Source organism: Anopheles merus, chromosome 3R, assembly GCF_017562075.2.
Source record: "Anopheles merus strain MAF chromosome 3R, AmerM5.1, whole genome shotgun sequence".
Taxonomy (NCBI): Eukaryota; Metazoa; Arthropoda; class Insecta; order Diptera; family Culicidae; genus Anopheles; species Anopheles merus.
Window position 1 is genome coordinate 4,230,387 of NC_054084.1, and position 12,114 is coordinate 4,242,500.

General features: G+C 43.6%; 3 protein-coding genes across 6 annotated transcripts in view; 2 read left to right on the forward strand and 1 right to left on the reverse strand.

Moving 5' to 3' along the window:
* Positions 1-2,368: 2,368 nt before the first annotated feature.
* On the forward strand, positions 2,369-3,133 carry LOC121597092. The gene is made up of 2 exons (XM_041922618.1): positions 2,369-2,626; positions 2,698-3,133. Exons 1-2 carry the CDS (start codon positions 2,588-2,590, stop codon positions 3,028-3,030), a joined length of 372 nt encoding a protein of 123 aa, XP_041778552.1. The 5' UTR covers positions 2,369-2,587; the 3' UTR covers positions 3,031-3,133.
* Positions 3,134-5,110: 1,977 nt separating this feature from the next.
* Positions 5,111-6,282, reverse strand: LOC121597093. Its single transcript, XM_041922619.1, has 3 exons — positions 5,908-6,282; positions 5,554-5,848; positions 5,111-5,483 (listed from the first exon to the last, which is right to left on the reverse strand). Exons 2-3 carry the CDS (start codon positions 5,593-5,595, stop codon positions 5,208-5,210), a joined length of 318 nt encoding a protein of 105 aa, XP_041778553.1. The 5' UTR covers positions 5,596-5,848; positions 5,908-6,282; the 3' UTR covers positions 5,111-5,207.
* Positions 6,283-8,385: 2,103 nt separating this feature from the next.
* LOC121597089 overlaps positions 8,386-12,114 on the forward strand; it is a 70,445-nt gene continuing 66,716 nt past the window's right edge. Inside the window, exon 1 of one of the 4 annotated variants that reach the window (XM_041922604.1) lies at positions 8,386-8,495. The gene's annotated coding sequence lies outside the window, so the exon portion shown is untranslated. Of the gene's footprint in view, positions 8,496-8,546; positions 8,668-8,832; positions 9,347-12,114 lie in introns of those variants that run through there. The other 3 variants (XM_041922609.1, XM_041922606.1, XM_041922610.1) reach the window with 3 other exon arrangements.

Genomic DNA, 12,114 nt, shown 5'->3' on the forward strand with positions numbered 1-12,114 from the left:
AGTGCAGGGTTGTGGACGGCAAGGTTGATTTTTTCGTTTGCTATTGTTCAAAATGTGCAAAAATGGCAAAATAATTGAATTCGATTATTCATTTGCACAAACGTAGACTTGCCGGCTTGAAAACAGAGTAGTATGCCAGATTTTGTTGACTTTTGCTAAGATTTTCGAATTTTGTTAAAATGCTTTCGCCCGTGGGAGCGAAATGCAACAACGCTTGAACTATGGAGTATAAATAGCACGAACAACTGTTATACCGAATAACATAAAAGCAGCTTGTTCTCTTCATTGTCGAGTGTTGTTAATATTGGACGTAATCTGATTGCACTTTTTGTATAAAATTTCGCAATGAATTCTTTGAACGATGTACAATGATAGACTTATAATCCAACGAAATTGATCAATACTCACCTGCAAAGGGGATTGAGCAAACAATTTGTTGAAAACGCAAAACAGTTGGCACGAAATCTGCCTCGTCTCACTGTGGAGCGAAAGAACACGAAAATACTCGATTTTTAATGGTAAATTTTCGTTTTAACCAGTAAATTCATATTCGCAACGTTGCTAATGATGTCATATTTGTAATCAATTGGAGCAATGGCGGTTATATATTTCGTCTCCCACCACCAATCACAATTATGCTCCGCCTAGATTTTAAAAACGCTTCACCGTGATGCAACAAGTTATTCAGCAAGGTTGGTACCCTGAAGATTATCGCCCCATGTTTCGAATTTCGCCCCAGATTGAAGAAGTGAATATGGATTTTTTCTGGCCATAGCTGATGGGAAATGTAATAATTTAGTGGTTTTTCGTTTGATTGTTGTTTTGGTTGATTTTTTCAGTTCTTTTATAAATTTCAAACCATTTCGAAAATGCATACAGAGCTGATCTCAACACGATCGTATTGATTGTCAAATCGTCAACTGTCAGTTGTCTGCTTGTTGTCAAACCTTGCTGCATGAACCGATCTAGTTAGCAGGGAGGGAGTTGTTTATGTTTTCAACGACGAAGGAAATTAATTGGGCGCCCAGGACCTCGCAGTCGATGCTTTTGTTTCCCTTCCACTGATAAATTGTACACGGTGAATCGAGTGCAAGGGTAAATGTTGTAAACATGTTGAAGAGTAAAGAAGCTGTGTTGTGCGATCGTGTGAGTGTGTTTGTTTGTGTGAAGTGGCTTGCTTCCTGCGGGGCTCAATGGAACTGTGTGTATTGCGTGTGGTATTTTTGTTCTTCCCTTAACCCCCCCTCCCCTCTCCCCACCTACAATAGTGTTTGTTAAAAGTGCAAAGAATAAAAAGAAACATTGAATGCCCGTGAAGTGTCCTCTGCAATGAAAAACCCCTTCGGCCTTGGCAAATATGGCGGATCGAGCGGAAACATGTGGCGCCATCTGGGAGAGACTGCGCAAGAAATGTGGGAGATTCCACGAGGGCAAGTTGTTTTTTACACGAGGTAAGTAAAACACGTCAACAAGTTGCTCGACACACATGTGATGGTGTGCATTTTACCTGCAAGCCTTTGTACACTTGCTGGATGTGAAGTTGCGTGTAGAATCTATAACATGCGTAACGTAAAAAGGGATCATCATTCACTCAATATTACCTTTTCGTTGGTAAATCCCCTTGCCAGGTGTAGGGGGCCATACTTTGCATGATCATTCACCATATCACCTCTACTAGTGTACTCTACGAGTGTTACGTAATTAATGGATGTCCCCAAGGACTAACCTTGAAGGGCTTGAGAAGGAGAAGGGTGGAGGATGTGGGGGCATAAGTCACAAAACGAAAAGGGTGGTAGTTTGCGAGAGAGGAGAGTAGTGAGTGTATCGGCAAGAGCGGAACGATGAAGGGTCTCGCCGGTTCATGTCTCTACTCCTTCTATATCTCTTTCTTTCAACTCGAGCTCGCTCTTTCTGAGATTGTCGCAGTAGCGCAACTTCTCCAGGCTTTGTGATGCGCGCTTCGGAGCAAACCTAGTATGTTCCTTAAGCGGAATGATCGAAACTAGATTAAACTTGTTGGTTCTAGTAGGTTTAGTTTGCAAACGGGAGGTTCGTTGCGAATGGTAGGTTCGGTTCAACACTTCCCACCAACTCGATCTTTGCATTCGAAAGTCGTGGTATAGACCTTCACCCGAACCTACCGAACCTATTCGTCATCCGGTCTGTTCCGTTCTGTTTTGCAAAAAAAGCTATTGTCGTTGTGTGCCTACTTCCCATCCCAATTCCAGACAGCCCCGTGCATGCTCCCCAACCAATGGCTGAGGACACTCATTGCTCTCTTGCTCCATCACTGAGAGGGTTCGTTTTAATGATAGGTCCTACTCACACATATATCAAACATTGTGTGGTCGTATGTGTAATTGTATACCCGACTTCCGATCGCGCCCTATCACATTACACAAATCCGCGCATAGCATTCAGTCGCGTTCAAACTTCGCTTCAAATGGCAACAACTTGCAGAGTGTTGATGTAGCTCCAAACGGTTCTCCAAACGGTTCTCCAAACGGTTCTCCAAACTCTCTTCACCAACTATCGTACAACGTGGGATGCTTTGTTCAGTGTTTGTTTTTGGCCAGTTGCATTTTCCATGGATTGCAGTATGATCCCCGGTCCTTTAGAAGAGATTGTAAGTGCAAAATAGTGTCACTAAACGTTGGAATTAGAATCAGAAGAGGGGCTTTTTCTTCATACTAACAGGCCTCGGAGTATCTGTACGTGCTGGTTGCTGCGAATGATGTTGTGGCACACATTGATTGGATGTATGGGATATACCAAACATGGACGGGCACACATTTTTACGCCAACCTGTACATACCACCAGAGCATTGGCAGCTGTATCGGGACAAAATCAACTACGTAAACCAAACCTGGTCCTCGCTGAGCGCTGTGGTTGCCGAAAATGAGTGTCCGGAGATGAGGGAGCTGCTAAGACCACTCGACGATCGTCGGCTTGCTTGGCAGGTGACGAAAATGTTCCTCAATGACATTCTTGATGCTTCGGAGCATCATTACGCGATGGATGTTGATTAATGAAGAATTATATAAAAAAGTTGTTAAATTTTAAGAAATGTTTGGTTTAAAACATTTCGATTGAAAACGGTTAATAAAGAATCTGTTCATGTTACGTTACCTATGCGTGTTTTTTTCTTTTGCGGGGAGTGGTCACAAAGAGGCTTAGCAGCGATTATTCACGCTGCGTGATCGCACGTTGCTTTCAGAGTGGGGTTCAATTTCTGTTCGGGGGAATTAAATTACCGATTCAACCATTCGCCGTCGTTTCCCTCTCCATTGCCTCGAGAATTCAAACATGTCCGCAGAGTAGCAGTGAATGAAGGAGCAGTTGTGTTTGAATTTTTAGGTAATAAATAGCAAATAAAGTGGTATTACTAAAAACAAGTTTGTGAAAAAGGAATGAAAAACACACAATCATTTTGAAGGATCATCTTTAGAGTTTCTTTTCCTCTATTAAAAATTTGGCTACGTTAGAAGTAGCTTTCTAATTGTATGCTGCAAACTTCGTATCTTTTGTAACAAAAAGTGTGTTTTTGCGGGGAGTTTTATTTCACTATTGAAAATCGAAGGGACCAATTTGACACAATTCATGCCGAATAGTAATTTCCTTGCTACGGGAATCGTTCCAAATGAGGCTTGAACCCTTGAAGTTCTGTAGTATAAATAAGATAGTAGGCAGGATTCTAATGTTAAAAACGTTTCCACACAAAAACCATCCACTTCCGGTGCAGAAGTTAAATTAGTCACTGATGAGTCATTGATGAGTCGTGCTTATAGTGCAGTTGCTTTGAACGATCTTTCACACTTTCGAACACACACGCACACGTGATGAATGGCATTGAGAGTGCACTGAGCCGAGGAATTTTTTAATTCATTTTTTAATCTATTTCTATAGACACGTTGGCCTATTGGCCTCACATCCGCCTATTTTTTGCATCCGCAGCTGCACATTATCCATGCATTGATTTGTGCCCCGAAGGGCTTAGTCATACACACCGCGGACAGCGGCTGCTCGCGCGTAATAAAATTTACAAGGCGGGCGGTAGTGGACAATGCATCCGGGCAATAAAACTGTAGTTCCAAGCAATATATCCCTCCCCCCCTCCCCCTGAAGCCTACGATCGTTTGGGGGCCAAGCAACGTTTGCTTCGAAGCTGTTTGAATGGAGAAGAAACTGTCCTCATAATGCATGGCCGATGTCTTCGAAGCTGTTTGAATGGAGAAGAAACTATCCCCATACTGAATGGGGAACAGTGACGATGATGATGAAGTTGCGTTCAATCCCTCCTAAGACTTTAACGCGATCACTTCGGTTTTCGCCATCGAGTGTTTCGCAACGTGTCTGCGGTCGTGTGTTACCCTACAAGCAGTCTTCTCTTACACGTAATATTAGTTACTTTCGTGCTGATCTATACCACATTGAGAGCCGATCGATGGAGGTAAGGACAGGCTCCTCTCACCATAGGAACAAAACCATTACAATTTGCTGAAGGAGCTAGCCAGCCTGTCCTTTGAGGTGTGGAATATGGCGCATGCGGAGCAGCGATCCTTCTCGAACACGATGCTGGAAACGATCTCTGTTATGATCAGCGAATTGATGCTTTTAAATGCCAAAAAGAAAATGATGGAACGTCAAAACCGCACCGAGGACCCCGACTATTTAACCTTGGTTACATACTTGAACTTCTCCGTATTTGTCACCAAACATTTGCTGGCCACATATGCCAGTCAGAATCATGTGTAATTCGTTCGGTTTTTTTTTCGTTTTTGTATAGCATGAGTTTGTTTTGGTTTGTGAATGAGAAACTAAGAATAAATATGCATTGATCCTCCTGCAAAAAACAGTGGCGTGGTCTTTAAAGTCTAAACATGATGACGAATATGGATTTAAGAGCAGAAGACGAACCCAATTGTTTGATATTTTTAAGTTTCTTTAAGTTTGTAATGGAAGAGGCGTTTATGGTGTTTATGTGTGTGATATTCTTCTTCCATTTGTGTGATAGCTAGCAGCAATTGTGATAGCTGCACGGACCTCAGCGAACCCTTGTCGGATGCAATTTGTGTCATTTAACGATGAGGGAAAGATGTAGTGTATAACAATCTTTATTGCTCAAAACGTTGATGGCGTAGAGAATGGTTTCTTTGCAGTTTGTACGGATAATAATAACAAAATAAGAAGGCAAACATGCTCATCACTAGTCGTTCTTTAGAAACTTTACAATGATCAGCAGTTTTATCCATTCCGAACGCAGTGCGATCAGCCGTGCATACGCACCGATGATCTCCAACTCGTCCCGGCATACGATGGACTGCACAATGCGGTATTCGGCACAGCAACGTTGCGCTATCTCGATTGTTTCGATCATGTTTCGCTCAGGCAAGCTTTTCCACGTGGCCAACGCATCGCGACATCCTTCCACCAGTTTGCACAGCAACTCGACATGCTGGAGAGCAGTGTTGCTGAATGGTTCCTGTTCAAACAGGAGAGAATTTGGGGATGAACAACCTTAAACGTTGAACAGGGTTGACTAATTTGCTTACAGCGTAAATCCGCGCAATCGCTGCTCGGGATAGATTGACCATTGGAAGCGTTAGTTCACACGAGCTGGTACGGAGAGGCTGGATAGTTTGAACTGGGCAAAGTGTTCGTTTCCGCGAGCTGAACTGCTTGAAAGTAGACGACTGACTGATATTTACTATTCTGCTTGCTCGCAGAAGCTAGATTGAGTTGAACTGGGAAATGTATATCCTGTACTATGTACCACTGTCCGCTTAGACCGCTGAGTTAGCTCACTCATCGAGACGACCAGTCGAACGGCAGAACGATACAATCCAGCTTGATGACGAAACTGTAGTGAATAAGCTTAACGCAACCATCTCGATCATTACCCTCACCTAGGCTCGGATGCAGTTTCAAGGCGTGTGATGTTTTATGCGTTTTCTTCCATTTTTTTGCATGTATGTACGCGATCGGATGCGCGCTGCAGCAAAGTACCAGCGGACGCAAGGGCTCGAGTTTAGCGTGATGATGTGGTAAAGCTCCGTGAGGGCAATAAAGACATAAAAACATCGGCGAAAGGCGGCTCGTTGGATCTCGCTCCCCTTGGGTGGGGTTGTATTAAGCAGGATGATGTTTCGCGCTGGTACGTAAAATGCATGCCGTAAACGAGTTGGAACCAATGACCAAGGGTCGGCTGATTTTGATGTCGGTGGGCAGACATTCAAGGGCAAACTGAGCGGTACGGTAATGTTGAATCCATATGCCAAGGAACTGAGATACCATACGAATCGGTTTGACGGCTTAGTAAAATCAACGCTTGCGTTGTTCGTGTATTCTCGCCATTCTTTGGTGGGGAATTGTTGAACGTCATGGTGGTTTACGATTGGGCGAAGCTCACATAGACGCGGTGGTTTATGGTGAATTGCAAATTCTAATGCATAGTATGCAAATTAGGCTTGAAACGCGCTTGTTGTTTATTGCATTCGCGCTACCCCATTCGGCTTTAGAATCGGTTTTGTATGTATTGCTTGTACATAATCGAATTTTGTTATTGTGTTGTTAGGGAAATAAGGGTAACGGGATATTGTTTGTGAATTAGAATCATGAAAAAGTTGATTTTATAGATAAGAATAACGTTTGATATCGAAAGTGATGATTGCTTAAAATGATTCCTTTGTTCAGCATAATAAAATATTGATAAAATGTTCACCGTTTTTAGTTTGGTAACGGATCTTTTTTCATGCGCGAATCTCTTGTGCCTGATACGCGAACGTATTGCGTATTGCGTAGCGTTCATTACACCTGTTGAATTAAGCAGAAAGAACGGAGGGTGAAACGAATCGGCAAATAAGGCCGCCTACTGAAACTATAACTGGCTTTTTCATGCACACACGGCAGGGCAGGCGGACGGACTGTCGGCAACGAAGCGTGGCGAACAATCTTTGTTGTGTGTGTTGTTATAAAATGGCGACCATCGCAAACAAAGTGCTACAAAGTCGTTCTCCCGTGAAGCGTTTCAGTTAGCTTGGTTGGCAATTAAGCGCAAGCACAGCGACGGAATTATTCAACGAATTTAAACTCTTTTTCTGCCGAAAAAAGCCATTTTTAGTAAAGTTTTGTTATCGAATACTGTTGTTATTGGTATGAACGTTATCAGCAAATGCAACGCTATGATTGGACGTTACGTTATCTGTCTTTTTATATACGGGTGAGACCTTCCCATGCTTGATGCACTTGTACGGTATTGCATATTCAACTTGTATACAATGGTTGTACCAGGTGATTGAAGAGCATTCTGTATTAAGAACAATAACTTAGTAAAAAGTAAATTAAAAAAATTATCAAATGATCTTTGATGCACTACTTTGCTGTGAATTGCAGAATACTTGAATGATGATTAGCGTTGATTTTCTATATTTGTTTTCATTTGAACGAAACGAGCTCTTTGTTACGTTCTGTAAATCCGTTAACGTAATTTGTTGTTACGTTCTGTAGCCTGATCTTGTTTAACGAGCATTACCACTTGTGTTCCTCGTTTTTTGTTTCTATTTCTGGATTATTTTGGTTATTTATTTTCTTCAGCGCTGCTAAAGTCACCAATGTGGCAGACCACTGATTGGGATATTCCACATACCAGGATAGTCAGTCCTGCGTATAGGGACTCATATGACGCGTCCTCGTGCGATTTAGCGATTATACCACTTAACCGACTTTATGATATGTTGAACCATACCATTAGCCACAGTTCCCAAGTGAGTACTATTAAATTGTCACCCTTATTTCTCTGTATTATTATTGTATACATTTTAATAGTTTGATAAGTATCTCACTATCTCTATTACGATGTACAATAATAAAACAACACACAACAAGGTATAAAAATGTTCTTAACAATTTTTCATTTAGAAATGGTTCATTATTCCCCACACAGATGCACAGTAGGACAGCGGCTGTTGAGTGTGGTTTGGTTAGGTTGCTAAACCCTGGTTCTTCTTATGTGGTCGCGCTCCAAATTATACAACATCAAGCACACTGTTATACGTTCGTTCGAACGTAGATGGGAAAGGTCATCACTGCAACGAATTTTCTAGTTTATGGCCCTTGTAACCTTCTTGTCCACAGCCAAACTTTGTTTTTATGATGCACAGTTAAATATTAACCTGTAAATAAATAAACAAATTCAAATACAAAATAAGAAGCTAAATCCTGCACAAATAGTAAACTAGTCTTCACAGGTACTCCACAAAGTCCCTGATGCTGGTAAACCCTAATCTAAAGCCAGACATGGTTGTAAATAGAACGGATAAAGAGTTGTTCGAAAAGGTGGCTCGTACGTTCCTCCGAATTGACACACCAGACGCATTCGGTGTCTGTCAGTTTACCCGTACGGTTGTTCACCTGAAGCGCACGACTCAAGCCGTTTTCGTAAGCCAAGCAAAAAGTGCGTACAGGCTGGTGCGTGTGTGTGGTCTATGCTTGTTTGGTGGGTTGAAAAAGCTTGTTTTGTTTACTACTAAAATAGAGAGGAGTGAGTGTGCTACATTAATGTGTTGATGCTCGTGGAGAAAGTCTAGAACAACCTGGCTCACTTCACGCACTGCTACAGTTTGTGTTGTTTGCCTGGTCGTCATAGAAAAATAGGTTCTCCCTTTCTGGTTAGTATGTTGCCAAAATTCATCCGCCCGACGATTGCCAGTTTACGAACAATCGCAGCAAACGCTGGGTGATGGGTGAAGAAGCGTCCGTGACCGTGAGTGTGGATGCAAAGTTTTTGCACTCATAAAAAAAACCTCTACCAAGCATTGTGTGTGTATGTGTGTGTGTGTGGCTACACCGTGAGACGTATAGTGTGGGATTCTATTTTTAAGCCAATTTTATGTTTTGCAAAAAAGACAAACTACAACATTCAGTGCAGAGGAACATTAGATGCAAACAAAAACCCTATCGTCACAGCTTTACTGTGTGTGTGTGTGTATGTGCGCGCTCGCGCGTGTGTTTGTGTGTACGTGCGCTTGTGTGCTAGTGGTGTGCGTGCAGTGCTATGTGTGTGCCTTCGAGCTGGCCGGTAAAAAGGGCCTACCGCTTCTCTTTGTGTTCCAATTTAACGCGTTGCGCGTACTGCGGCCCCGGTGCGCTGGTGTGCGTGTCATCATCGCTTTGCCGTTTGATTTTCGCGTTTTGCCAGTGACAGTGGCCGCGAGCTCGGCTACGAGGTGGCATCCATCGACGGTCGAATAGCCAAAAAAAAAAAAAAGGACAATCGTAGTATGCCATACGTCGAGAACGATTGGGGATTTTTTTTTGTATTGCTTTCCGAAGAAGCTGGGGTGTTAGGTAATTGTTGTGGTTGATTGTTGTTCTTGGACGGAATCTTGCCCTTTATCAAAAATCATGGTGCGCGATGGTGGTGCTGTTTGTGAAACAGATCAAATTGTTTACAAACAAACATACAGAAATACATTCTACTGCTGCGTATGATTGCTTCCCTCGATGGTTCTATGCTGTGCTGAGTGCTTTAGAAATGCGGTCAAAATAGAAGAAATTTTGGAGCCACTTCACTTGCAGCAGCGCTGTTCCGCACGGGTAAGTTTTTTAACCGATTATTTTGGGTAATTTCTAATGGATGACATGAATTCTTCTACTTCCATCCTTGCCATTATGTGGCGCATGATGCAATCGTACTCCAGTGCGATGATGCAGTGCAATAGAGAGCAGCGCCGAATAGTCGAATTGAGCTCCCATTGTCTTCCCGAGTGCCATTTGGCGATGCCTGAGTCCTTGAACTCGCGGGGTATAAACGAAAGCATCAGTGCGTGTGGAACGTTTGTGTGTGCGCACTGTCAATTCGCAGTTGCTTGCGTTTTATGTCGTCCCGCTTCCATGACTCACTGCCGTACATTTTACAAACAATAATAACGCTTTTATTTGTGCGAAAAAACTCCCCGCCGAAATTTTCATTGATAATGTGGCGTGTGTGTGTGTGTGTGTGTCTAGCCGGTAACTTACTCTTTACCGCGTTGTCGGTTTGTCAGTATTTCTGGAAAACCATCAATACCGCACGTTGATAAGCCGCAGTTCGGTTTTCCAGGAATGGAATCATTCATAAAGTATGAAACACTTCCCGTTAAAGGGGTAACAGATACTACTACATCTTTTTTCCGTGTATTGGAGTTGAATGAAGAGTCCGTCAAGTTTCACCTCTTTCGGATTCTAATCGTTTGGAGGCGCTGCCGTTTGTGAAATGTGATAATGATTTTGTACTTAAAATGAGTGAAACAGTACCGCACATTCTCCCTGTTTGATAGGAATATCGGTGTCAAGAATGTTGTGTTGCCTTACTTTTGATTCGTTTACCACTCATCTCTCTAGTCGTTCTTTGGGTCAGTTGCATGCCTAATTGGGCAAACAAATACCTCTTCCTGAAGGTTTCTCTTCTCTTTGCTTTCACCTTTTGCAAGCTTGTCCGCAGACCTCCACGATCATAACGAGTGCACAAACGAGAGCCTCACAAGTGTTGCATTGCCTGCTTCGATTTGAGTGAAGATCTTGCATACAGCTGAACAGACGACGGTTCCCGCGAGAGCAGGAACAACGGCGGGCGGAATGGTAATAGTGCGTCGTGTACAAAGCTACCCCTGCGAGCGTCTTCCAACCCGACTGTGGGTGTGGGGGGGGGGGGGGGGGGAGTGGCTCGAAAAAGGGTGTGCGCAGGTGTGGAGAGTGTGGTTTTTGCCGAAGGCACCGTAAAAGAAGGTTAAAATAAATCATTCATTTTCCACAAACACACACACACACACACACACACAGATATGCATACACGCGCGCACAGTCCACTAAAAGCGGCGGCCCCCATTTCATGGCTTTTTTTCTGTTGTGTTGTGCTGTGTTTCATTTAAAACGCAATCGAACGGACGCGCGGGACATCGCTGGGGCTACCTTTGGCGGTATCGCGCTGTCTCTATCTGGCGATCCCATCGTTCGCTTCTTTCCGCCTTGCTTGCTGCGATTAAATGCTCGCGCGTTCCCTCGAACTTGCTTCATGCCGGTTTCCCTCTCTATCCTCGCTCTCTCTCTCTCTCTCTCCCTCACACACACCCAGGCACGACATGCTCTCAACCTCCACTGTCCCTTTGCGCTATCCCGCCTGCTTGTGCTTTGGTCGGTTTCTTGGCAACGACCAATTTTTTCGTGTGCGTTTCATGCTTCCTCTGGCTGACGGGTTTCGCTTCATCCCACCCCTTGGATATCGCCCCTCGAATCGACACCCTCTTGGACCAGCGGATGCCTTCGTTGTCGATGGGCTTCTTCTGCTTCCCGCGCCACCATTCCGCCACACAGTTGGGCCAGAATCGGCACGGGCAAAAAGACGGCGCCCGGGATCGTTCTAGGTTATGGCTTTGGGTTTTGTTGTTTCAATGCGTCTTGCCAGCAGTGGCGAAGTGATGGGTGATGTCTGCGCAACATCTCCCACGGACCAGCACATTCTTTCTATTCCTCCACAAGACTTGTAAGGTTTGAGGGGTGTATTCAGTTTTGGATTGGGCAATGTTTTGTGCTCGCAAAGATGCTAAATAAGCGCATCATTCGAATTGGTGTCTAAGAATAAATGGTGACGACAAACATGAAATTGTAGATGCTTGGATCTATTTATGAGGACATCGGTTGAGTTCTGATACTCCAGCTTCTCATGAGCTTACAAATCTTAACATGTTGATTGATTCATTGGAGGATAGATAACCGTTGGTCCATTATAGATCTGATCTAGATAACTGAGATGTTGTTAAACCGTGAATCTGAGGTCCAACCCAGAAGAAAGACTTTAAATGAGCTACTGTTGTAAGCAAAACTGTTTGTTTTATGGTCTATAGACATTTCGAACTTCCAACCCACGGTGCGAAGGTCACTAGCTGGATGAAACAAAAGTGTCGCCACAAGAAGTCAAAAAGCTGAAATCGTTTTGCCGCTCGGATCAATGCCTTCCTTTCTGGGCCGGATTCGGGACTGACGTGTAAATGCCAAACACTAGCGATGTACTTTTTTGTTGTTGTCAATTTTCTTCCCCCAAAACCCCCGTCAACGGACCACGGAGAGCGACGACTTCT

Coding starts and splice junctions, on each gene's coding strand:
- LOC121597092 (XM_041922618.1), top strand. CDS start 2,588: ATGGATTGCAGTATGATCCCCGGTCCTTTAGAAGAGATT. Junction 2,627..2,697: donor CCGGTCCTTTAGAAGAGATT/GTAAGTGCAAAA, acceptor TCATACTAACAG/GCCTCGGAGTATCTGTACGT.
- LOC121597093 (XM_041922619.1), bottom strand. CDS start 5,595: ATGGTCAATCTATCCCGAGCAGCGATTGCGCGGATTTACGCT. Junction 5,484..5,553: donor CGATTGCGCGGATTTACGCT/GTAAGCAAATTA, acceptor CTGTTTGAACAG/GAACCATTCAGCAACACTGC.